The following is a 27463-nucleotide window of genomic DNA, read 5'->3' on the forward strand; positions in this document are numbered from 1 at the left end:
AGAGCTATTGTTGGAGATTGTGATCAAGAAAAAAGAAAACATAATTGTCATTTAACCATTCAAATTGTAACCCTAACACATGTTGATAGTAAACATGTTTAGCTTCTAACTAGTCTTTATCTTTGTAGTGGGTATTCTATCACTTTAACTTTACATAAAGCACCGGGGTGTGTGGATCACTTGAAGTGGTGTGTGGACAGTGTCTGTATGTGTCATAAAGAAGACAAAAGCTGCTCTCCCTTCACAGTTGGATACACTGGGCTGGAAAGGCAGGAGACTAAGCACTAGTGCTTTGTGCAGCCAAGTGCTTTCATTACCTTTATTGCTCATCCACCTTGACCTACCCCTCCTCATCACGTGGCTCTTCTAACCTACTGCTTCTCAGGTATCATTGTGCTGGTAGATCCACACACTCTCAGAGACTGGAGTCAGCACCCATCCCCTCTCAGTGGCACCCAGAGAGACCAACGAAGATGGTGCTGCACCATGCCATCCTGGCGGCCCGTAATGGAAACCTGTCTGTCTTGAAGGAGCTGTCCTCCGCAGGGGTGCTGACCCCCGACATCACCGACCCCCAAGGAGCCTCCACCGTCCACCATGCAGCCCGCTGCGGCCAGCTGGACTGCCTGCGCTTTCTGGTCAGTGAGGTGCATCTCCCGGGCAATGCTAGAGCTGGCAACGGAGCCACCCCGGCCCATGATGCTGCTGCCACTGGGCACACACAGGAGCTGCAGTGGCTGGTCAGCTGGGGGGGTTGCAACATGGAGGTGAGGCTGGGTCACGGGTGTGCGTTCGTGTCAGGCACTGGTGTGTGTGCGGCTGTGTATTACTCAAAGGTCTTTGGGAGTAAATGGGGTTTGTCAGACAAATTAAAATAATAACATTTCAAATATTATTTATATACACAATCTTTTTAATCATCTTGTATTATTACACTTACAATATACTAAGTTACCTTCAGGGATAAGAAAGTGTAGCTGCAACAGGTCAACTGTGGTTTGCTCCAGCTTCTTTGATACCTAAGGTTTACATTTCCTATTGAACTTGAGATAATTAAAGGAGAACAGTGAAAGTGTTTTCTGTCTTGAGCCACATATTATGGTTCATACATGTCATTAATCTGTTCAGGCTTCAGGAATAGGAAGGTCTAATTGAACTACCATACATTTTTAAGAAATCCTCTTAAGAGCGTGCCAATGATTTCTGTAGTTTATGTATATAAAAAAGTGCACTCTGTAGCATAATGCAGATTGAGAGTGGCTTCCAATAGGACTCTGCAGATGTTCTATCTGAGTGATGATTTGGATGAGGCTGATAAAGGATTTTATTGTTACCTGGCTAGTGTTTTCTGTATTCAAGACCTTACAGTGGAGTCTGCTTTCTTAGACTAAACGACTTCCACATATCGTTTACTGAAAGTCATTAACAAGCGGTTTCACAAGCTGCTGTTCTTATTAACTAATGAGTTAACCCTTGAATGTATCCCCCAGTAATCTTTGACTTTTTACACACAGCATTTTGCACTTCTTCTGCTAGCTCCCCAGGTTTCTTGTAATGTGTGGAACGTGAAATGTTTTTGACTGCCCAGTGGTGTGTGTGGCTACTGTGTTTCCAGTCTCACTGTGTGAATGGTGTGTGCTGCAGGACCGGGACAGTGCAGGGGCCACTGCGTTACACTTGGCAGCGCGGTTTGGGCGCGTGGAGGTAGTCCAGTGGCTCCTGGTGACAGGAGGGAGGGCTGATGTGGAGACGGACTGTGGGGCGCTGCCAGTCCACTACGCTGCTGCCAAGGGAGACCTGACCTGTCTAATGCTGCTGCTCAAACAGGCACCTGAGTAAGAAATCTCCCCCCCTGCATAAAATAGCTCACACACTTAGCAATCTGAAATTTGTATGGAGTGGTATCTGATTTTTCCTGTTCGTTTATTTTTCTTCTATGTGTTGTATCTGTAAAATTCACTGTACTCTTCTGTTTTTTCCCTCTAAAACTTGAGTTTTATCCATCAAGATCATGATCTCAAGAATAATAACATAACTGTTTTGAGTTTGATGGGAAAATGAAATGAAATTATCAAGGAGCCAGGGTTTACTCACTGTCTGATGATTTATCACTCCAAAGCAATGCTTCAGTAATGGCCTTGCATGTTTTGTACTTTTTTTTACTGTTGGCTGTTTTGCAGTGACAATGCATTTGTATCATTTTCCTTAGTGTTAATTATGTATGGGCAGCCTGGCCTTGACTTATTTGTAGTGCATGCCTTGTGTTTTAATTAAAAGGCTCTCTTTTGCTTACTTGTTTTTAATTGCAGAGGAGCTGCTTTGTACACGGGTTGTCACTTAAACACCTCAGGCCCAGTTTAAAGAAGCCCCCGGGATATGGGCAAATTAGACAATACAGAGAATGATTTATCATATTTTCAGAAATGGCACAAGGGATCTCATATCATTAATCCACAGGAATCAGGATCCATATATTAAGCACAATGGTTCCTACTTGTTCAATACTGGTCTCATTCTAGGAATTGCGGGGTTTAAGAGAACCCAAAATATGTATTTAATTTAATATTTTTTGCTTTATCATAGCAATGGAAAATAGTTTATTTTATTGATTCATTTATTGTGATCATGACCGTGTAGGTATTTCTAAATGCCAGCAAAGCCAATTAGTTAGAAACAGGTGAGCTTCCCCATAACCTCACCTACACACAACATGAAACCTGGTATTTTGAATTAGATTGCTTGAAAGACTTGCTCAAAAACACTTGTCATTCCTACAGAACTTTCCTATTACTCACTTCTTAATATCTTTGACTAACACATGCGTAGTAATAATAATGCATAATAAATGCATATTCACGAGCTCTGAAAATCAATAAGGCGTGCTCCCCTCGATTCAAAGGATGGGAGATGTCAACACAGGTGTGCTATTGTCGAAGGGACTCCAGCTGTGACCCTGTTGCACCACTTGTGAATGACTGCAGCTGAGTACCTGTTGACAATGCCTGTATTCTGGGACCATGTGGTAAGCACACAGCCGCGTTGAACGGGCATTCGTGCCTGAGAATAATCCAACGGCCTATTATTAGTTCTGCGCTGACAGGATGCCTCACACAGAGATCAGGGCTGCAAGCTGTGGCCGCAGCACCTGCGGATCACTTGGTAACAGAAGTGTGTCGATCGTATGGGTTTCATGGAGTAACTCTAGCTGCTGTAAATAGGGGTCAGACAACTGCTCTCTCTCGCCTTTGTCAAGTGAAGTGTTCATTTTCAAACTTTTATTTATCATTCTTGTCTTGGAAATTACACTTAACCACTTTTGTCATCATGTGAATTGACATTTTTGTTTTCCATTTTGGTATTGGTGTTTTGTATATATCTATACATGTTATTTATTTTGATTTAACCTTTAATCAGGAGGTCCCACTGACATTACAATAGCATTTTTCTGAGGAGATCTGGAGAATGGGGGCATAGATAAACAAATGTTAACCCTAAAGAGGGATTTGAGGTAGTTTGAATTTTGTCATGACTTCCAATCTGTGCAAAAATTGCTGTGGGATCTTTAAAGTCTTTAAATAGGTGGACAAATGCATATTAAAAAACTAGAATATCAGATATAAGCTTTGTTCACATAAAGCAATTCAGACCTCTAGCTTAAGAGTAAATGATGCCTCAGGCTAAAGGCATTTCCACACTGGATCTGATGATGCATCTGAATTTTATATGTGTGAAATGAGAAAAAAATAAGTGTGGGTATTCCTATCTCAGCTTGCACACCACAGTCTGTAATTCAAGCCAATTTTATGTGCATTAAAAATGACACTGACCAATGAAAAATGACTGGAAGACATGTGGATTGATGGAAAAGCTAAGTTATAAATTGATTTGTCTCTTAAAGGGAGTGCTCCTAATCTCAGCTCGTTACCTGTATAAAAGACACCTGTCCACAGAAGCAATCAATCAATCAGATTCCAAACTCTCCACCATGGCCAAGACCAAAGAGCTGTCCAAGGATGTCAGGGACAAGACTGTAGACCTACACAAGGCTGGAATGGGCTACAAGACCATCGCCAAGCAGCTTGGTGAGAAGGTGACAACAGTTGGTGCGATTATTCGCAAATGGAAGAAACACAAAATAACTGTCAGTCTCCCTCGGTCTGGGGCTCCATGCAAGATCTCACCTCGTGGAGTTTCAATGATCATGAGAACGGTGAGGAATCAGCCCAGAACTACACGGGAGGATCTTGTTAATGATTTCAAGGCAGCTGGGACCATAGTTACCAAGAAAACAATTGGTAACACACTACGCCGTGAAGGACTGAAATCCTGCAGCGCCCGCAAGGCCCCCCTGCTCAAGAAAGCACATGTACAGGCCCGTCTGAAGTTTGCCAATGAACATCTGAATGATTCAGAGGAGAACTGGGTGAAAGTGGTCTCAGATGAGACCAAAATCAAGCTCTTTGGTATCAACTCAACTCGTTTGGAGGAGGAGGAATGACCCCAAGAACACCATCCCCACCATCAAACATTGGAGGTGGAAACATTATGCTTTGGGGGTGTTTTTCTGCTAAGGGGACAGGACAACTGCACCGCATCAAAGGGATGATGGACGGGGCCATGTACCGTCAAATCTTGGGTGAGAACCTCCTTCCCTCAGCCAGGGCATTGAAAATGGGTCGTGGATGGGTATTCCAGCATGACAATGACCCAAAACACACAGCCAAGGCAACAAAGGAGTGGCTCAAGAAGAAGCACATTAAGGTCCTGGAGTGGCCTAGCCAGTCTCCAGACCTTAATCCCATAGAAAATCTGTGGAGGGAGCTGAAGGTTCGAGTTGCCAAACGTCAGCCTCGAAACCTTAATGACTTGGAGAGGATCTGCAAAGAGGAGTGGGACAAAATCCCTCCTGAGATGTGTGCAAACCTGGTGGCCAACTACAAGAAACGTCTGACCTCTGTGATTGCCAACAAGGGTTTTGCCACCAAGTACTAAGTCGAAGGGGTCAAATACTTATTTCCCTCATTAACATGCAAATCAATTTATAACTTTTTTGAAATGCATTTTTCTGGATTTTTTTGTTGTTATTCTATCTCTCACTGCTAAAATACACCTACCATTAAAATTATAGACTGATAATTTCTTTGTCAGTGGGCAAATGTACAAAATCAGCAGGGGATCAAATACTTTTTTCCCTCACTGTATATGGTACCTATTGATGTAGATTGAATTCTCTTAATTCAACTTACATTATTTACAAAGATTTACACTTTCAAATAAATAGTTTAATGTTGAACCATGCATTCTGCTTTTGTGTCTTTATGGTGAGGTATAGTTTTTGTGCGATCAGGTTTTATTTATCTTAATATTATTGATGTTGAGGAGGTGAAGAAACATTGCTGAAGCTTGCAAGACACACACCAGCGCAAAAATCAGGACAGGCTGCATACCTGGTGCGGTTTTAATGGATCCAGTGTGCAATGTGCAACTGAACCCACTTACAGAAAGTGAATCTTCAAAGCGGAAAGATCAAAGGATAGGAGGCTTGCCGCTTCAAAAATGAACCTGAAATACTTTGTGAAGTTTAGATAATGGCAGGCAAGAGAGTAGCATTGCAACATATAATTTCTTTGGCGAAGGCTGCTACACATTTGCACTGCAGATTTACCACCTTGACATCTGTCAAATACATCCATCCATCCATCCATCTTCCAAACCGCTTATACTGGTTGAGGGGAGCGGGGAAGCTGGAGCCCATTCTGTCAAATACAGCCATGCTTTATTCCATCTATAGTAGATGACATACATTTGGCTCCCACAATTCGGGGCTGTCGGTTTCCTTTCATGGCTGCTGTCAGGCTCTTTCTCTGGCATTGTTGATGTATGTTATAATATACAGATGAACCTGTCACTCATTGTAAAGGAGTGTCCACTGTAGTTTGAATGCATAATGATAGGTTTCAAACACAACCCCAGTTATCTGAAAAAGAGAATACTACCCAAATTGTTCTCCTTTCAGGATCTAGGAGGCCAGGAAATGGGTTCCAGGTGACTCGCCACTGATAAGGACCAGGTGCACTGACTGTGGATGGGAAGTTGCCAGCATCCAACAGTTCCTGCCCTAGGGCAGGTGACCAGGTCATGTCCTCTGTCTGGACACCATGTCTGTAAACACTGCCAGCAGTAAGAGTAGTGTCAGACAACCAAATGGCCATAACATGTTCCCATTCAGGGGCCAGACACAGAGTTTCAGTCTGGGCTTGGCTGTCACAATGCCCTGTGCTTGAGACAGGAGGTCCGAGAAAAGAGGCCTTTGCTGCCACCAGGGAGCGACTAGCAAAACTGCTGCTCCCTTGTGCCTGATCTTTTCCAACCCTGTCAGAGTTGATTTAGGTGGAGTGCACTGTAAGTCTCCTTCCACACCCCAGTGACTCTGCTCCCCAACCATGGGAGATCGTAGGGAACAGTCGAGCATGGCCTATACCTACATGCCAAACACCGAGATAGGAGCATTTGTGGAACTGAGTCCTATCTGTCTCGGGCATACCTGGTACCTCACCGCCACCAGAGCTACCAAGGAGTGGATGGTGGCCTGGGTGCCGTGCCTCAGGACTTCCACTAGGAAGTCTGCTGTCACTGCCAAGTCTCCCAGCAGAGCGTCTGGAGCCGAGCCAAGGGATTCCACAAGACCAGCCAAATATAAGGCTAGCAGGTTGCTGGTGTTAATAAGATGTGCTGCCTGAGCCTTCGCTAGATAAGCACTGTGCAGTAGGGTCTCCGTCACCCCGCACTGCCTATAGGGGCAGGAAAGGTCTTCTAGTTTGACCTGCTCCCTTGCAGATCCTGTGGTGGCACCGGTACAGGGGCTGCTGGGAGCATATTTACATTCTAATGACTAGAGCAACTCAGCCTGCCTTTCAGAAATGTCTTCTTAAATATACTTTTCTTTGTTTATTGTTATACATGTATTGCTGTCTTGCATATAGAAGATATAAACCTGCCCATTCTGATCCTTGATACTTGATATGAGCTTACGTATGTTGATAGCAGTTGTTTTCCAAAAGCAATGATATCTACCGTGAGGCAAATGCAGTTTAAACACAACAAAGGATCCTAGACATTGTAAACAAGGACTGGAAACCACAGTGTGGGGATTAGTGGCCAAGGGCTGTGTAGAATTTCAAGGCTGGGTATGATTTATCCTGCGCTGTGCTAATCAATCAAGGTGTTACGTTTTAAGGCTGATATCTTCTGCACTACAGGATTCTGAGTCACAATCCAAGACCTGCCAGAGGAGGCTGTGATTTCTATTTAATGAAGATTTTTCCACTGCAGTATCCAGGTTAATTGAGTGTATTAAGTAACAGACATAGAAAGCAGAGGGCTGGTTTACAGGGAGGGAAGCAAGCCAGAGGGATTGGTTCCTCAACAGTGTGGTTTGCGGGAATCAGGCAAACTTATTTGTAGTGATTGATCTGAAAGCTGTAAAAGGCTGACAGTATCAGATTCTTATTCTTATCCAAATCCTTATCGTGATGTTTCCTGTCCTAACCTGCACTTGGCAATACAGATTCAAGTGTAAAGAAAACAAAAGGCCAAACAAATACATTTTTGATGGGCCAAAGGTCCCGTCCCTGTCTTGTGTGAACTAGTGATCCACGGCATGTTAAATATCCTTTGGTAATGTGGTCCCCTTTCCACCTTTTTCCAGACACCTGAAACGAGGGAAAGACCAGTGATTCTCAGGCCCACATTTTATGACAAAGCACTGTCTATTGTCATATTTACAGAACAGTAATAATCGTCTACTGACATGTCAGTCCTTTCTGCTTTATTTACTGCACATTTCAATATTTTCTGTGCATCCTATGAAGCTACATACATTTTCCTATTACGGTTATATCTTTGCAGAAGGGGGGTATGTGTAGTGTGTACGTTGTTAAATTCATGAGCTAATAATAAGCTATATACTCCCACCTAGTGGCAATGTTTAGTGGTACAAAGGAATAAACCAGAGGAAACGGGACTGAAAGTTGACAAGCTTAGATTCAAACCATATATAACTGGAGTGGAAAACATACAGCATTGATATACTGTAGCCATTGTTATAAAACTACAACAATGTAATCATTATGGAAAATTATATAAACATCAATAACACTCTGGTCTTCCTGTAAAGCACCCTTTCTCTCTCCCTCTTGCCATGCAGGTGTGTAGATCGGCAGACGAGGAATGGTGCCACTCCGCTGTACCTGGCCTGCCAGGAGGGGCACCTGCATGTGGTGGAGTTCTTGGTGAAGGACTGTGGGGCAGACGTCCACCTGAGGGCTCATGATGGCATGACAGCTCTCCACGCTGCAGCACACATGGGGCACCATGCCCTGGTTGTCTGGCTGGTGAGTACCATCCCAGCATCCCGCTAGAGAAAAAGAAGAGGCTGTATAATTTATCTGTATGAATTCCAGGCAAAGTCCAACATAGCGATTTCACCGGCTCTTGTTCAAATTGTAGACGAATCTGAAAAGAGATGCTAAATTGGTGTGTACCCGTTCCAGAGGAGGAAAATGGGATGGAAACCTCATAGCTGGTGTTACACACAAATATACATTTTCCTTGGCTGCAAGTATTAGTGTGTGCTGTTTGTTTCCCCTAGGCCTCCTTCACAGACATAGGCCTCTCTGCGCAGGACAACGAGGGGACCACTGCGCTGCATTTTGCTGCCAGTGGAGGGCATCACCGCATCCTGGAGCGCCTGCTGCGTATGGGAGCAAAGGTCATCAAGGACTACTGGGGTGGGACTCCCCTGCACGATGCAGCAGAGAATGGAGAGCTGGAGGTAAGGGGCAAATGCTATTATTGTTGTTATAAAAACAGGATGCTGAGAAAAATGTAGTACAGAAATATATCATGATCTTGTCAAAGTAAAATAACCTTTGACCCGTGCTTCCCCCCAGTGCTGTCAGATCCTGTTGGTGAACCAAGTGAGCCCGGCGATCCAGGACAGAGATGGCTACACTGCAGCGGACCTGGCAAAGTACAATGGCCACTATGATTGCGCCAACTATCTGAGGGCCGTGGAGGAGTGTGTAAGAGAATTGTTTTAATTGCTTTTTTGTGCAGCACAGTTCAGCTGATTGCCAGAGAGGGGTACCAGCAGGTAATGAACACAAGTCCAATTACGTAGTATTATAAAATAGATTGCAAATGTTTCAGACATATAGAGACAGTTTTTGATTTATAATATATGATAAAAGAACAGATTTAATTTGGGATATGTAAAGTGATGTGGTCGGGACCCAAAAGCAATGGCCTTGAAAGTTTGCGTGACACTATTAAATGCCACCGAATCCCGAGACACTGGTGACAGGCCAAAGATTTATTTGTGTGTCTTGTCACAATGCCTTTGGAGCCTCCGGGGATTAAAGCGAAGCCTTTTGTTTTCAATGGTATAACACAACAGGAAGGTAAGTAAGACGCTGTGTAGTTTGAGTCATGCATATTTCAGCACTGACACTATGTTAGTGCTCTACTTACTGTTCTCTTTCCTCACTTACTCTGAAAAGATAGATGGTTTGAATTTATCTTGAGATGCGCTTTAGGACCAAAGTAACACCGTAGACCTTTGTTGAATTTTTAACGCGATTGGGAAACAGATAAAAGCTTTTATGCCAACAGGAAAACAATATATCCATTTCACTTCAGTTTGAAATGCACTAAAATCCACACACAGTATTCATTCATTCAGAAATTAGTTGTCGTAGTATATATTCATGGCAAATACAAATATATATGGTCCTAATCTGGCCAGTCTAGAGTATACATAACAGTTTGACTGTGGGTGCTGTTTCCTACCATTACTGGATTTTTCTTTGTCTTTGGAGAGAGCCCGGTCTCACAGATGATTTTTCTTAAGGTGTGTGGAAGACCTGTCACAATGTGCAACTGACAGCTCTCCTGATCTGCAGCATCAGTCCATCACAGCACCTCTCCTCTTCACTAAAAACAACCTTACTTTCTCTTAAAAAAAAGAAAGTTCTTTCAAATAATCATCTGCGAATGTTCATCCACATAAAATGGGAACCTTTCTGTCCATACATTGGTTTGATTGCTCAGCATTACGATGTAAACAGCCCCACAACATTCTTCATTTTTTCCTTTTCTTTTTCTTTTCACAAGCCATTTATCATGGGAATGCTTGTTTTGCATGCTATATAACAGTCTAAGATCAAACCTCAAAAGCAGCACGGTCAAAGTGAGCTGTCAGGAAGATGCGCAAGACAGACACTGGGAATGTAAAAAAAAAAAAACCAGAGTTTATGAAGGTTTGTCTGCTACTGGGGGGCATATTCAATGTGGTGGAACCTTGAAAGGTTTTTCCACTGTCATGAAATGTGATTTTAATTATAATCACTCAGCATCATTTCTTTGTTTCATCTTCATTCATGCAAATGTATGAAGCAACAAAAGTTCCTAATGAATGCTCCATAAATAAATGACGACAAAGCCTTTACTAATATCTTAATGCACAGAGACTAATGGAAATGAAGCTAGCCTTAGCCAGTGAGCTGCATTAAAAATAATCTCCCTGAACAAAGAACCTAATTGCTGGCAACGGCATATACTGGAGTCAGGTGCTATAGCTGCCCCCCCCGGTGCTGGTTTTGTGACTATCAGTTACTCCCCTCTGGCAGCTCATATACAGAGATGAAGCATTGAGCTGGTTATGAGATCCTCTGGCTTCAGTTTCAGGGGCTGCCATGCACTGTTTTCTCTGTGTTTTCATTATCTTTGGTCTCGAAGCGTAATAACAAGGACAGAAGCTGACGGGATCTATTCTGCTTGTGTTCGTTTGGTTTCCAGCAAAGTAATGGTTCAAAAACCTCATCAAGCACTTTCTAGAGAGACAGCTTATCAACACTCATGCCAGGGACTCAAATCCTCAGTGCATAATGAATGAGTTCGTAAAACCTAACATCAGTCAATGAGTTGGCAGTAAAAGAAATTTACAGAAATGTGCAGGCGGTGAAATGGGTATAAAACAGAAAAGCCTCGTCCTGTTTTGGATATCACTTCTGTTTGTTCACTTGAATTTTTAAGTTTCAATCAAATGTATTTTTTTAAGAGAAACAAACATTCTGTTTTCCCTGCTTATGGTCCCTCTGCAACAGAAATAGATTGCAACTGAATAAACACCTTGCTGCGTTTTAATGATATCCGCCCATCTGGCAATGTTATTGTGTGCGTTGATCTCTCTGATTGCTTATTACATGCCTGCACACATGTTGTTTGTACATGTCTGGCCTTGTTTAAATGCAGTCTGTGTCTCCCCACATGGCAGTCAGAACATCTCATTTCCTCTCAAAGCTTTTAACAGATTGTTTGGGACACAAGCCAGTCCTGTGTAATGCAGGCATTTCCTCACACGAGGCAAGATCCCATACAGGTCACTAACTCAGAACCACTGTCTCTGGGAAAAATACTTGATACGTCTCATACAGGTTTTGGAATATAGCATTACCCAATTAGCAATGCTCTCAGTATTTAACAGCATATATTGGTGACTAGTTGCTAATGCTTGAGAGTGCTGAAGTAAAACTTTGTATGAAATAATTTGTCGGTATGGAGCATTGAACAGTGTTTACTGTATTCCATTTAAATTCAGTAGATACCATCCCTAGGAATGATTTTACTTGGAAAAGATTGAACTCTTCAAAAAACTAATACATAATTAGATCAATAAAGCAGAGCAGTTGAGTAGTGGACAGCCACTAGGGGGAGTGCAAGGTCTGATTAAATGAATGAAACCTCATTGACTGTCTTACAAAGAATGATCTGGACATAATATACCCTCCTTTAAGGGATTTCAAAGCATAAATGGTCCTTAAAATCAGCAGGCTTCAAAAACAAATTCACAACATCAAACCATACATGACATGGTCTAAATCAGTGGTTCTCAATCATGGTCCCGGAAGAACACCTACCCTGCTGTTTTTTGTTCAAACCGAACTCTCAATTATTTAATTGAACTAATAATTTCCTAACTCAGAGCCTTTTAATAATTTTTAACAGTAGGGGTTTTAAGTTAAGTTTAAAAGTGTATCAGGAAATTATTTTATTAAGTAACCAACTTCTTATCAGTTACACAATTTAAAGATTGTGTAATCAAATTATGTCAATTAAGTAATTGAGAGTTCAGTTGGAACAAAAACCAGCAGGGTTGGTGTTCCTCCAGGACCAGGACTGAGAACCACTGGTCTAAATTAAAATTAAAAGCTTCCAGTAACCCTCCTGTACCTTTACACACTAAAATTCACCAAGAACAATTATATTAAGTTAAACAAGATCATATTAAAATAACAACACATTCAAAGAATCAGTCCTGAGAGTGAAGATAATAATAATAATAATAATAATAATAATAATAATAATAATAATAATAATAATAATAATAATAATAATAATACAAATTAAAATTTGATAAATAAATAATTATGATAGTGTTTCTGATAGCAATTGACCTTTTCCAATGCTTTTAGTGGATTCAAAGCATTATTGATTGCAGTAATTATTTTCAAAAACGTATTAAAATTTAAATCAATAAATAAAAACATTTAAAACAACAGAGACAAACAATAACCATTGTGTTAATGTGACAGTTTGAATTGGAGAGGAGAAACTCTGTGGTTCTGATGTGAAGTGAAAGTCTTGCTAAGGGAACAACAAACAAAATGCTCAGCAGACCACGCAGAGGTGGCTGGCATCCATCACAACATCACCCCCGCCGATGCCAGCTGGCCCCCGCCTAGTCGGCCAGTGAACCTGAACATGGATGGGAGCTCTGATACCCAAGAGATACCTCATTAGAGAGACATCCAACCACTACAAGTCAAGAAGATCTCAGAAAGCTTGAGCACTGATCTGGAGACAAGCATCATGGAGGCGTAAATCAGTTTAACCATTAGCATCTCTAGCCTTTATTGGCGAGATCGCCACAGCTCAATGGCCGTATCCATTTCCAGGTTGCCCTGCCAGCATGTGCATCATGATTACAGATAGACAAGACTAAATCTCTGATACACTACCCCATTGTTTCGTTGCCCGTAAAAGGAATAGAAATCCATCCAAGTGTGTAGGATTCAATGTCCATCTTTTCCCCCCTTTGTTTACGGACGCACCCCCAGCCCCCGTTCCTCACATCCACACTCGCATTGGTCTCCACCTACAGGAGTGACATCACTGGCCACACAATCCCCCTTCAATTATTTAGGCCATTCTAAGATGTGCTGCATTCTGAGTTTATTGTGTATTACCTGCTGATCCTTGGGTTTTTTCTCCACTGACTGGGAAGGAGCTGACAGTGTCAAATGCTTCGTAATCTGGGCTTCAGGAAGTATGTCATTTTTGGCAAGAGATAATCTCTGAGGGGTTACAAAGACAGATGTGGATGAGGATATAGCAGGTTGTAAGTAGAGATTTTGAATCAATATATATTGTCCAGAAAGAATGTCTGTATGTCACTAACGAAGTGGCAGTGTCAAGTTGGCTAATTGGCATTTACAATAGTGAGAGAGCTAAAGTTTTAAGGGAATGGAGATGCTTTTTGTGATACAGAGGCTGCCCGTTGAAAGTGATAAGTAATATTTTTTAAGTATGTGTTTTTTTCTTTAGATAAAACACATTTTTGTTTAGATATGTGTATTTGTTTATAGAGTGCCCCTGGAGATTATTAGCAGTGCCGATCTGAGTTTCAAATTGGAGAGGATCAATGTTCAAGTTGTGTATTTTTTATAATGCAGAATGAATGGGGATACAAATCCCAAACTGATTATGTTTACAGGGAGCAAAGCTTCATAATAATGGAAATGCTCACATGTCAGGATTACAGTAATGCTGGCATTAAGTACTTGACATAATTTACTGTATTGGCATTATGTTTCATCTGTTCTTATGCTGCTCATAAACCTAATCTCCAAACTGTCTCGTGGCTCCGAGCTCCACACGGACAGAAAGCAATGACATCAACTTGAAATGAAAGGTTTCATGTTAATTGCGTTCAGATTTTTGTGTTTACAACCACAATGTATTCCTAACATGAAGCGAGTGTTATATGTGATGCAATACCATAAATAAATAGTGCTCGGAGATGGTAGTGGATCGTAAAGTTCAACACAGAATATAAGAATGACTCAGGATTAGAACGGACATTTACAAGTGAAATGTAGACATGCAGTAGTCTATTCAGTGTTAAAGTAGTGAGGTATCATGGACTGTGAGTGACAGTTGCAGCTGACGCCCTCTCCCACAACCCAATTGTCTCTGAGGGATTACTGCAACCCCATCAACAAGTGTTTCTCTCTCTTCTCAGTAAATTGAAATTAAATCCCTATGTCTTTATTTCAAATCAAATAAAAAATGCTACGGTAGAGTAATATGAATCTGAAAGGACAATGATTGTAATGAGTAATTTCATGCTGTATGTGCGACATCACGATTTTTATAACTGTTTACTCTAAAGATGTCTGTTTTGTTTTCACTTTTGGACACTTTTAGTCTCCCCCCCGAAAGTTGAAACTATAGAAAAACTACAGCACTATTATTACTACCTGGATTGGCTGGGGATCAGATTGTCGTGTCTGTCTTTAGGTGTGTTCGGTACAGTAGACTCTACTGGTGTAAATCAGCTCGACTGGTCTCGAGGTGTTTCAATTCAGAAAAGGCACGGGGCCCTCATTCATACCTGAAAGAAACAATTCTGCAAATCACAGCACCTTTAGGGGGATGTCACCTAAAACCCCTTATCGAATGACTGCCTTTTATCTGGTGTGGAGCCATCCTTTATGCTTTGCCATGTAAAGGAGGCTCAGTGGGGTTCAAACTCAAAATAGCAGCCTTTTCATACTTGCTTTAATCTTTCTTTCAAGCGCATATATTTTATTGATGACATGTTCCAACCCTCCATCCTCATGGATACATTTGGCAGGCGTTCACTGCCTAGCCACTGAATCAAGTATTGAGACGTGATCCTTGAAGTATAACAGTGGCTCACAGAAGCGTTAGGACCAGAGGCAGAGAGACCATAAACCACTGAGAAATAGAAACATTGTCAATATGTGTGCCATAACTGTTACAAGGCTGTGTAATATATTTTAGGATAAAGATCACATGGCACTATTTGAAAGAATGATGCTAGAAGTCAGAGTTAGTCTGGTCTGTCAAAATTGTCCCTCTGTGGAAGAAATGGTCACAGTTTGAATGTTGACATTTTAGGTTATTCCCATTATAATGGGCAAGTTTCCATTATAATGGTTACAGTGAAGTTAAAGTATTCTAATAGTTTAGTTAGACAAGACATCTCTGTTTTAAAGGTGTGTTGATAATCTACAATAATAATGCCACGTTGCAGGTAATTTAGAGGAGTGCTTATTTTCCACCATTATTCTCCTCTCACTCAGACTGAGAATATCGCTAATCCATTTCAGATCAGGGATTGCTTCAGTCCAGATGTTTTTACAGTGGGGCATTGTACACCTGCTTAGTATGCTTAGTGGATTCCAATAGGATATTATACAATTTTACCAAAGTATCTGATTTTGGTTGGCTGCCCACATAGTCTGGAATTGTGAAATTGTCAAATCTGTGAATCAGTTCCAGCAACTTTGTTTGAAATGCCTACTGTATGTCAGTACCACCCATTTGGTTATTATTGTGTATGACCATAATACAACACTTAGCTTTGTAACCTTATAATTAAGTCATGTGGATGCAATTAACATTTTCTTTATGTCATCCACAATGCACGTAACACATTTTCTTATTTACAGCCAATTTCAGGTTGCTTTGGTCTCTGCTCTTTTTTTGCCTGAGCCTAATTAACACCCTGTTTGGTATTCATTGCCCCAGCCCTCGACAGCAGACGGCTCCCTGCCTGAGAGCAACACTAACGAAGCAGAAAAGCGAGGAAAACCAGCAGTATCCTGGCAGCCCAGCATCCCAGACTACTACCGGCGCCTGAACGACCGGCGCAGAGACTCGTGCAGCTCCAGCGCAGGGATGGAGAGCAGCAAGGTAACGGTAACACAGTCGCTGAAGAGTACTGTCTCTTTCCAGTAGAGGGGGCAGTTGTTGCCAAGCATTTTGTGGAAAATCTTTGGAGATTATAACTAAAAACTAAATATGACATTCTCCTTAAATGTTATTTAGTCTTCAGGGGCCTCGGTCCTCCCTGTTTTCTGTAACTTTTTGCTTTGTTTTCATGCTTGCCTAAGAAATGTTCCCACTGAAAGTACAGGTCTGATGAAGGTGACCAGTCTTTGTGTTTTGCAGCAGCAGCCTCTAGTGAAACAAGTCTCTGCCCCACAACATCATCCACCTCCACCTCCAGCCCCACCGTTACCTCCAGCTCTGGCCTCGACCCCCTGGCTGACACAGCAGACAGATACTGGTGAGAATCAAAATACTCTCGCAGTCTTTCATTTGTTAATAAACCCCACCGCTTGAAAACTGCAAGACCTCTTCTGACGTATCAAATGCATTTACACTCACTTTTCTTAAACAAGGCTTTCTTGCTGTTGCAGATAAACTGCTAAACCACGCATTTATTTTGTTATCCCCAATTTGCAAGACAGTAGAGTAGTAACTCTTTGCTAATATATTAATTTTTGTGGATTTTTTTGTGTCAGAGCTGTGCCACAGTTGTGTGACAGTAGCATTCCCTTGTGATTATTAGTTTTATTTATTTATTTCCAGGAATAAAGCCCCTTGACATAATGAAGCCCAATGACAGGAGCAGAAAGCTCTTCTCCGAAATGAAATCCATCAAGTCTTTGAAAAAGGCTGGGATCACTGCCATATTTACAGGGCAAACGGTGAGTCCTGCTTATTTTTGCTTTACTTAGAACACTTACTGTTTTTTTTACCTGCAACAAATGTTTAAAAGGGCAAAGAAGCTTAGGCCACAGTCTGATTTGAAACTGGATCAGATAATCTCTGTTACCCTCTCAGGGGCAGATGGGTGCCAAGCATCTGAGTGCACATTGGCAAAGTGATACCTGACCTGTTGTCTGAAACAGCTCTTGGAAACCCCCATGGTCCAGATTTGCTCTCAGGATTAAGTTTTATTTTTTAATTTACAAGTCCTTAACACGTGTCTCTGTCAAGTCTTTTGTGTAGGCTTTTGATTTTAAAAGGAGGTTATTTGGTAAAGAATTCCAGCCTTCTTGCAGAATACATACCAATTATGCCAATTATACACAGAGATGTAAATTAGGAACCTGGTAGATGATTAGTGTCAATGTAATCTGCCTTTCATAGAAACCTGAGGGCAAGGGGAATGGGGTGGTGGAGTTGCCTACAGAGGAGGCCAACCTGGCTGACATTGACTCCCTGGTGCCGACCCATGATGAGAGAGGGAACCCAATTGCTGAGTGGAAGCGGCAGGTTATGGTGCGCAAACTGCAGGCGCGGCTACAGGATGAGGAGGATCAGAGGAGGAAGGTACTGAGCCCTGGCCAACTTTTCATCCCTGTAACCCTAGGGGCCGAATCTCAGGCCTCTTAGCACTTCATTGACTACAAGTGGTGGGGGTGGGGTCTGTACTTCTAATGAATACATTCCAACACTAGTAAACTATTGTTGATTTGGTAGCTAGTTGGACCCTTGTTCAACTTTTCAAGAATGGTGTCCTGCAGGATAATTATGAATAGGCTTCCAATACCCCTGGACTTTGTATCCTTGTTGACTTTCAACTAGTTTTGGTTACTAGTTGTTTGGAGATCAGAATCAAATGACTGTTAAACCTTTAAACGTTCTATGAATAACATACCTTTCAGGGCAGGAATAAGTCTGGTCTCCCTTCTTTGGTAGCACTTGACTGTTGTCACCTTTCTCTTTTGTCCTCAGGAAAATGGAAACAAATACATTCAGATGGATGGCTGGAGGTACTCCCAGGCTCACAATGCAATCCTTGGCCCGTTTGGAGAGCTGCTGACTGAAGATGATCTCATCTATCTAGAGAAACAGATTGAGAATGTGCAGATGAAAAAGAAGTGTCAAGCATACGAGTCTGAGCTCTCCCGCTTAGCTGAAGAGCTGAGAACCATTCTGCCTGCCCCCATTGTCAACATCACAGTCAACACACAGTTCATGCATCAGAATGCCGGGAAGGACGAGCACGTGCCTTTGCCAGTGTGGTGCAACCGGATATCAAGCATTGTAAAGAGCATGTCTTTGCTCTTGACCAACGTCAATGACAAGGACCAGGGAGATTCGGAAACCATCTCCAAGATGCCCAACACCGAACTTGTGTCTGTTTTCTCTCAGAAGCCAGAGAGGCAGAATTCAACCAGGGGAAAGAGAGATAAGGTTGAAAAGGAGATTCAGGAGTTTGGAGTGTCCGTCAGGAACCTGAGGTCAACCTTTGAGAAGCAAAGCCCAATCAAAGAGAGGACATGCCCCTTCTTTGAAGATACTGATGAGGAGACCATGATGGAGAGCAAGCGGAGGAGTCCTGTTAATGAATGGATGGAAACAGATTCTGAACAGGTCAATGTTGATCAGCCTGCTGAAGTCGACCACACTAGTGATTCGGGTATTGGGTCAGAGGAAGCCCCTGCAGAAGCGAGCGTTTCTACAGTGCAGGAGAGCACCAGCTTGCGGAAAGAGCGTATTGTGGTCTTGTTCTTGGGCCACTGGAAAAAATCTGCCTACACCATGGCTGTGAGATCAAAGGACCTTCTGAGGAAACAGAGTCTGGCTGATCAAGCAGCAACCGAGCAAAGTGATGAGAAAGGCAGAGAAGAAGCACCTCAGGAATCCGCACCCAAGAAGACAATGGAGAATGGCAACCTAGGACACTTCTTCCAACAGAGAAGTGCCATTAACAAAATGATTGGCAACTGGAGAAATATTATCGCTCGAGTGCCTTCACGGCAAATACGACGTTTGCATCGCCAGCGGGTTACTTACTCCCCAGAGCAGTTCCTGCCTCGTGTGAATGGGGCTCCCATTGATTACAACAGCCTGACCCTTGACCTCTTCATGCTAGGCTACTTCCATATCCTTGAGCAGGACTTACCAGCAGATGAGAGGAAAATGAGACATCTGCTCTGTTTCGAGGTTTTCGACCGGCTCGGGGAGTTCACATGGGAGACAGTACGGGAATTCCACAGGGCAGTCATCAGTGACATTGAAGATGGGAATCGGGAATGGAAGGATGGGTTTGAAGACATCAAGGTCAAGTTTTTCGGGAATGCGCAAAGCCAGTCTGCTTCTTTGTCTGGCCCTGATAAGCAGCCCACGGCAGCCCACAGAACGGTGCCCAAAGTCATGGTCCAGAGCGCCACTCCCGAGGAAAAGGAGGACTTCATAAGGCATGGGGGCAGCAACATCTCCAGCTTCAGCAATGATGAAATTTGCAAATACATCGACCGCAGCTTCGCTTTTTGGAAAGAGAAAGAGGCAGAGATTTTTGACTTTGAGGAATAATTGTTTTTCTCTTATTTTATTATCTTTTTTCATATTGGTTTGGAGTACTTTATGTTCGTTTGTGCCTTCAGAGACTGGCTGCTGAGGACAGTGGGGTTTACAAGAAAACTAGTTTGAAAACAGATTATCTGTGAGTGTGTGTAACTTTGTCTTTTAAAGGAACACTAGAGGAAAGTGGATGCGCTTATTTTTTGTTCCACTAAAGGAATTCTAATATTAGTAATATGATATTGTTGTCTGTAAGTCTACAGAACCTGTGTTAACCCCTACCTGATGTGTCACCAATTGACTGCACTAAATGTATAAATGTCATATGAAATGATATAATCTCAAATATTTAATATTTGTTCAGAGTATGATTCCATGGAAGTGCTGTATTCTTTTTACAAAGGCCTGTTGAAACATGGTAAATGCAGTACGGACCAACAAAACAAAGATGGCAAGGCATGCGCAAAAACATGTAAAGCAAATGTAAAGCTTCATTAACAGTGCATACTGAGCTTGATAAACACTGTACCAATGTGCTACAATAAACTTTTATAAGGGAACCTTTGATAAAATGTCATCCCTTTTTATATCAGTTTCCAAAACATCAAAGAGAGAACAGATTAACTTGAATACTACATTTATTTAGTGGAGTGAAGAGAACTAATTTAAGAGCCCAGAACACATACATATATAGATTTTCTATCATGGAAAATCAGAAACCAATGTTTTTTTCCCCTCATGATCAGGTGATCACTTTAGTTAGAATGAATAGACATGTCAACGTCACCAAGCCATGTGTTGAACAACAATTCAGAGGAAAAGAAAATCAAGCACAGTCTTGTCATTTTCAGAAGCACAATTGTTTATATAATTTCTATTTCCTTAAACATTGTTTACATACATATGCAATACTCCTTCTAATACATGTCTGGCAGATTGTATTGTATTTCACTTTGTATTGTGCTTATCTTTTGTAAGTCTGCTAATAAAGAAATAATAATAATAATACAAATAACGTATTACAGACCTCTGTTATCATTCTCTTAACCACAAATACTTTTGGTTATTACTAAAGCTAACTGGTCAATTATTAAAGACTTCCTGCTGAAAACAAACAAACAAACAAGCATAAAATAGTATTTTGGAATTCTGTACCCATTCAGTTGAACTGCTTGTACAAACAAATACATGAGAAGGAGGCTATGTATTTCTCTTTGAGATATTGTGATACAAAGATACTAGCATCTTCAGATGTGTCTTTACTGTCTTTGTTTCTTCTTATGAAGAATTAGTCCCTATTAGACAGTACTTGCGTGCATATTGCTTTAAGAGCAGGTGTTCAACTGCTCCCAATTGGAGGCTGAATTAAGTCCCGAGTCTCTGGAGACACTAAAAATAGCGGGGAGAAAGGCAAGCACACTGTGTCGAAATGACTCGGCACAAGTTTACTACATGTTGCCAATTCCCAAGTTTTATATCAACCACGTTTTGGCCTCCTGAAATTGTTTCCCTAAGATGTGAAGCTGGTTCCAGCCATCGCACAGGTAAGCTGAAGATTTTCCATTTTCACTGTGTTATGTGGTGGTTATAATTTCTGAACTTGTGAGGCCTCTACTAGGCTCATATAGCCTGAGCTTACTGTGCCTTTTGTTCATTGTGTTGAGACAAAAGGTGGTTATTTTGAAGAAAGACGTCTGAGCAGCAGTATACTAAATATGTTTGAATTTGTTATTCTAATTTATGAATAATTTCTTGAATATGTTCCTAGGACTAAAAAGAAGAAAGAAAAAACAATGAACACCTTCCAAAATCTGACATCCAGAAATATATGAATGTGGTTAACCAAAGGAATGTAACCTTTAGAGAGAGTACTTTTCATTACTTCCTTATTACTTCCAGAATCCATTGGTATAGTTTAGAACAAATAATATTTTGATCAAATTAGCGAACATGTCTAAACACATATACTTTGTTTGTTTGTTGTTGTTGTTTTGGGGAGGGGGGATTATTGTGTTCTTAGAAATATTTTTAATGTAGAAGTACAAATATGCAAACTGTAAACAATTGCTTGGGAAATCTGTTTTTAGTTACGAATAGTGTCTGAAGAATTATGTCTTAACTATATACATATGAAACACCTTTGGATTGTATAGAAATATACAATATATGTGTTATTTGATGAATTATTTACATTCTGTCTTTAATATTGCAGTCATTTAATTTCTTTAATAAGAAAGATGTGAATACCCATTTATGTAGGACAGTTAGTGTGTTTTGTTAGGAAGGAATCCACAATTTCATATAGAAGTTATGATTTACTTTTTTCCAGCTGTCTCTGTGTGATTTATAAACGAATTAAAAACAAAATTTCAAATCAGAATGGTTAGGTAGACAACCATTCTGATTTGAAATTTTGTTTTTAATTCGTATATAAATCACTTGTCATTGGCACGGACCTGTTACTAAGCTCTTTGAGTTCTTGTACATGAGTTTGACTCATACGGATTCTGAAATATTTGTATCTTTTGGATTCTGTCCATGATCGTGAAAGCTATTTTTAATATTCAGTATTACCCCCACCACCAGTTCAGTTCTGAGCTTCTATCATAAGGTAATCTATAAAGTATGAAGAGTTGCATTTGAAGTACCAGGTTATTCCATACTATATGATACATATTTCTTTGTAAGGTCTAAATGTAGCACAAATCTTGATACGGTGTATTCCCACTAAAAATATTAATTTCTAAACTGGGTTTTGATTATGGAATGCGATTAATGGAATATGTGAAATGTATAATGGATTTACTTACCCTTCATCTTTACTCTACTCTAGGAAAATACTAACAAGCTCAGCTGTGAGGCCCTGGTCACTGAAAAGATAAAAAAGAATTGGAGTGAAGGAAAGACCATGGTGCGCAATGTGGACGACCTGGACTTCTGTATGTCATCTCACCCGCAGAGCATCCTGGAGGGGCTGCGCTCCCTGTGCTCACACCCCAAACTATTTGACGTGACCTTGAGCATAGGGGGGCGAGAGTTCCCCTGCCACCGCAGTGTCCTGGCCCTCTGCAGTCTGTACTTCCGCTCCATGTTCTCAGGGGACTTCGTGGAGAGCATCTCTGCTCGTGTGGAACTGCAGGACGTGGACCCCGATGTCCTGGCCACTCTATTGGACTTTGCCTACACTGGCAAACTCACTATCAACCAGGGTAACGTAGAGGGCCTGATTAGCACCTCCAGCCAGCTGCAGTTTGCGGCTGTGCGTGCCGTTTGCAGCCGCTACCTCCAGCACCAGATCGACGCCACCAACTGTCTGGGCATCCTGGAGTTCGGCGAGACACATGGCTGCCCAGAGGTGGTGGCGAAGGCCAGGGGCTTCCTCCTGGAGAACTTTGAGGCTGTGGCTCAGGGAGAGGAGTTCCAGCTACTACAACTAGATCGGCTGATGGCCTTCCTCTCTGATGACAGGCTCCAAACACGGGACGAGCGCAGCCGGGTGGAAGCGGCTCTCTCCTGGGTGAAGTGCGACGAGGCTTCCCGTGCCCAACACCTCCCTAAGCTGATGAGCCTGGCACGACTCTCTCTCCTGCCCCGGGAGTATCTCACTGACACCTTGCTTAAGGACAGCCTGGTCATGGGGTCTTCAAGCTGCAGGGAGGCTATAGAGAGGATCCACAGGGAAGTGAGTTCAGAACATGGAATTCATTCTTAATTAGTCTTTATTTTGAATGACAAAGTCTTGATTGTCGCCGATTCCTTTTCTCCCTATTAAGAGTGTAATTTTTCCATATCTTGCAATACTTCAAACCACTTGCATGTAAAAATAAACTAAAAGGGACACCTCTTAATAGTGCAATAGAAACATTTTTAATATCAACTAATATTAGAGATTCAAGCATATAGAATACCTTTGTTGTTCTATTCTTTGTAAAGATGGAGTCGGACCCAGGAGTGTTGATGCAGAGCGGCTCCCATAGTCCTCAGCCCAACCTACAGGAGGTGCTCTTTGTAATCGGAGGGTGCTCGCTGGACGACTCTGACGACGATGACGAGGAGGAAGAGCAGCAGCAGCCGAGGCCAGTTCACAGGAACACTGCCTTCTATTCCACAAGGACCAGTGAGCAATCCTGTTCTATTTCAGTTACCAGCTAAAAGGGTTTTGTGCTGTCCTTCAGTTGTACCAAGAGCATTTCTAGTTGTGGTAGACATGCCACACACCCCAGTAATTTGAGTCACTACATATTCCTGTCACAGTACTCATCTTGAACAAATCTTCCACATATTATGGATTTTACACAGTTGTGTATGTAGGAAATACCCTTGTATTACATTGTTTTTGGATTTTTATTTGTGTTGATTTTCCATAAGTCATTTGTATAAATAAGAGCATTATTGACAGCCATTGAGAATTTTTGATTTGCAAACCTTGATTCTTAAAGGTCTTAAATACATCAGATGCTAACTGGCAGCTCTATATTAATTGGAAATTAAATTCTGACAGTGGTAAGAACTAGCAAGGATTAATAGACAGACCGTGAGTCTTTATGTTTCTATACTAATCCTGGAAGGTGTCGTGCCATCTTATAATTTATAGAAGGACAATGGTAATAACAATATATCTGTTTTAGATAATGTTACCTAGCAATATTAGCTGTACATATAAGCTTCTAAAGGATTGTGACTCTAATTATAAGGCTCTGGTGTTAAATGAATGCTGACTGATTCTCTTTTACAGGACAGTGGAATCTCCTCCCAGATTTCCCAGACTACAATAAATGGGGCTATTCTGTAGTTTCCTTGAACAATGATGTGTACATCACAGGTGGGCTGTGCAAATCCCTGGTATTAGTAACCCTACCAAATATCAAAGTTAAAGTGACATCATAGCCTACAACAAAGATAAGCATTTTCTGAAATAGATATTGACAAACCCATCAAACATTTCTTACATTGACAAAGAACCTGATGTGGTTATTTTAATTTTGCAAAGATGGGAAAGCATGTGCTTATATTTACAACTAAGGATTTAAAGGGGCTTAAAGACAATCCCTCAACTGAGCTAACAATACCACTCTGATGGTCAGGGACCTTTGGGGGGTGTTGGTGGTTGGGGGCAGTTGTTGGGGTAGCTGCCAGGGTATGCTTGGACACACCACTCAACAGCTAGAATGCCAACTGAGCCATTTTATGTATCCCTGTAGGGGGCTCAAGAGGCTCACGCACCAACACCTGGTCAACCACCCAGACCTGGAGGTACATCACGCAAGAGGGGAAGTGGGTCACAGTTGCTCCCATGCTGAGGCCCAGAACCAATCACTGCTCGGCTGTGCTGAACGGGGAGATATACGTCATTGGAGGTAACATGAGAAGAGAGAGGTGCAGCTCTGGGGGGTCTGCAGAGAGCCTTAGAGGAAATGCCACCTATTCCATCCTTATCCCATAATACCACCCCTGAAGCATCAGATAATATGCTCTAACAAACTAGGCTGGGTGGGACCTGGAGAGGGGACATCTAAAGTAAATCGGATAACTGCAAGACAGGCTGGAGATTGGGTGAAAACCTGCAAATTCTGGGTCTTGTGTTGAAATTATGAATTTGTTTGTCAGGCACGACTCTGGATTACGTGGAGGTGGAGCACTACGACCCCTACAGTGACAGCTGGTCTCTCACTGGCCCCACCCTGAAATATGTCACCAACTTCACGGCGACCGCCTGCATGGGAAAACTGTACGTCATTGGTTCTTGTGCAGTCAAGTACAATGTTCTCACCTTGCAGTGTTACAACCCAGTAATAGGTAAGTATGCCATTCTGCCTGCTGTTATTGTCATGACTTCTCCCTCTGCTTGACATTTCTACTCTGCATCTTTTTTTGCATCTTTTTTCATTCATCTACTTATCCTTACTGTAGATGGCTGGAGTATCATTGCCTCTCCTTTCATCCCTAAGTACCTGTCATCCCCTCGCTCAGTCGCCCTGGATGGCCTTATCTATCTGATTGGGGACAACACCAAGAAGGTGTATACATATGACTCTGAGGCCAACATGTGGCAGAAGGTGAGGGCTTTTTCCATTTAGAGAAGCAGGGCTTTTCTTTGTAACAATAAAACACACGTAGACAGCAATAAGGAGTGTGGTGATTGTTCCCTCATGACATCAATTCATGAAGGATCATATAAAATCTTATTCTTGTGATTACCCATAACCCATTGTCATTCCAGATTCTACATATTTCAATTAAATTTGTCTGCTGTGGTCCCTTGTCATTGGTATTTGAGCATCAGAACAATTGCTATGGAGCTTAAAAACAATGTTAGTATGATGCCCTACTTAACACAGACAACAAATCAACTACATACATCAATAAAAGCAAAAGAAAATTAAACCAAAGGCAGAGGGCAGAAAAAGCTGTGGGCCTGTGCTTTGCTATTCTCTTTCAGTGACCTGAATATTTAACCCTGGATCTATCTGTGACTATCTTTCTTACCCTGTTGTATTGTCTCTCTCTTCATGCACACTGGCTCTCAGGTCCAGCTACTTCACACTCTCCATGAGAACGGGAGCATGGTGGTGCTGGGTGGACAGCTGTACGTGACGGGTGGGCACTGGAAGGGTATGGATGGGGAGTACCGAGTGGAGGTGGAGGTTTACAACTGTGCCTCCAATGCCTGGCACATAGAGAGTTTGTTGCCAAGACTTTGGTCTTACAGTGGCTCCTGCTCCATCTTTCTCGACCCCTCTCAGTGGACCGAGCCCTTCCCTCTTGATGAGACCTAGGGGACCTGCCCATCGTGGCCGAAGCTCTGCAGAGCGTCTTAGGCCGGAGTCTAGACTGGTCAGCGCACAGACATTGATTCACATTAGGCCAAATGTACCGCCCACTCTTTCAGATTTGTTGATGTTGTTACAGGTAAAACAAACACTAAAAAACACTGTCAGTACTGTTAAACGTTGCAGTCATGAATTTGTATATATCTATCTAGAAAGAGTTGACTTGTTGACAGAAAGCGAACCATTGAATGTATCCCAAAGTAAAAATTGACAGAGACACTGAACAGGTCAGTTTTATTGTAATATTAACAAGCTTCCTGTAGGAAATCAGTGTTTGACCTTTTGATCAAATGAGTATGGCCTTTCTATGTAAACAAAGCATTCTGGTGTAAAAGCAAATAATTACTTTTAACATAGTCACTGTCAGTATCAGGAGACAATAAAACTGCATTTAGATGCTTTGATTTTCGTTTGTGTTCATACATAGTTGATAGTTTTATATTTAATATTTTAATCACATTATGTAATATCCATATAATGTTTCTTCTGTTTTGTTTACCATTAAAACAATACACTTGTTATATGGTTCCAATGGCTCATTGTATTTTTGGCACACTGGGTACATCTTTGAAATATAGGTGCCATAGGTTTCCTTTACTATACTACAAAGTTTTGTACATTTTGCACTACGTTGTTTTGTAGTATGAGTATAAACTGCGCAAATAATAATGGAAAAAGTAGACAAAATTTTGTAAGAAGCTATGAGAAGCTATGACCTTCAGCGAGTTGTCCAGTGTGACATCCAATGGTCTGAGTTGAACTGTTCGGTGGTAACTTGTTGTAGCCATGAACTAACTGACAAAACATCCACATATCTGAATGTGCTATTCGCTGTGAAGAACCTCCACATTTTGGTATTTAGAGTCCTATAGAACCACTTTAGAGTCCACTTGCTTTAACATCACTGTTTGATACAAAGTGCACAATTTGTTTCTCTTTTAATAATGTCTGAAATGTTTTGAGCAACTCTTTCCCCTGATCTGTTTGCAATTTCTTAAGAACACAAGCATGGCTGAGTATGCAACGGAACGCATTGGTAACCTCTTAACCAGCCTTGTTTTTTAATGGCATCACCCAAGGGTACGTCTATACACGTTAGCATGTGTTTAACGCCACTATTGAACTCTGAATATTGACACATATCCACCAGGTCCGCCTGCCATTGA

General features: G+C 41.7%; 2 protein-coding genes across 2 annotated transcripts; both read left to right on the plus strand.

Annotated features, from left to right (window-relative positions):
- The first annotated feature begins 37 nt into the window (after positions 1 to 37).
- On the plus strand, positions 38 to 20435 carry espnla (espin like a). The gene is made up of 10 exons (XM_066710241.1): positions 38 to 767; positions 1645 to 1835; positions 8207 to 8393; positions 8651 to 8833; positions 8952 to 9083; positions 15898 to 16062; positions 16321 to 16438; positions 16744 to 16862; positions 17308 to 17490; positions 17896 to 20435. Exons 1-10 carry the CDS (start codon positions 474 to 476, stop codon positions 19477 to 19479), a joined length of 3156 nt encoding a protein of 1051 aa, XP_066566338.1. The 5' UTR covers positions 38 to 473; the 3' UTR covers positions 19480 to 20435.
- Positions 20436 to 20856: 421 nt separating this feature from the next.
- Positions 20857 to 26825, plus strand: klhl30 (kelch-like family member 30). Its single transcript, XM_066709148.1, has 8 exons — positions 20857 to 21011; positions 22301 to 23149; positions 23401 to 23584; positions 24203 to 24289; positions 24669 to 24824; positions 25075 to 25263; positions 25378 to 25523; positions 25995 to 26825. The coding sequence occupies exons 2-8, from the start codon at positions 22376 to 22378 to the stop codon at positions 26241 to 26243; spliced, it is 1785 nt and encodes a 594-aa protein (XP_066565245.1). The 5' UTR covers positions 20857 to 21011; positions 22301 to 22375; the 3' UTR covers positions 26244 to 26825.
- Positions 26826 to 27463: the final 638 nt, after the last annotated feature.

The sequence above is a fragment of the Amia ocellicauda genome, chromosome 7 (assembly GCF_036373705.1).
Source record: "Amia ocellicauda isolate fAmiCal2 chromosome 7, fAmiCal2.hap1, whole genome shotgun sequence".
Classification (NCBI taxonomy): Eukaryota; Metazoa; Chordata; class Actinopteri; order Amiiformes; family Amiidae; genus Amia; species Amia ocellicauda.

Excerpts from the sequence above, each read along its gene's own strand:
- espnla (XM_066710241.1), top strand. The coding sequence starts at position 474 with ATGGTGCTGCACCATGCCATCCTGGCGGCCCGTAATGGAAACCTGTCT. Across the intron at positions 1,836-8,206 it reads CTGCTCAAACAGGCACCTGA|GTGTGTAGATCGGCAGACGA; the intron begins GTAAGAAATCTC and ends CTTGCCATGCAG. Across the intron at positions 8,834-8,951 it reads CAGAGAATGGAGAGCTGGAG|TGCTGTCAGATCCTGTTGGT; the intron begins GTAAGGGGCAAA and ends GCTTCCCCCCAG.
- klhl30 (XM_066709148.1), top strand. The coding sequence starts at position 22,376 with ATGGTGCGCAATGTGGACGACCTGGACTTCTGTATGTCATCTCACCCG. Across the intron at positions 25,264-25,377 it reads GTGTTACAACCCAGTAATAG|ATGGCTGGAGTATCATTGCC; the intron begins GTAAGTATGCCA and ends TCCTTACTGTAG. Across the intron at positions 25,524-25,994 it reads AGGCCAACATGTGGCAGAAG|GTCCAGCTACTTCACACTCT; the intron begins GTGAGGGCTTTT and ends ACTGGCTCTCAG.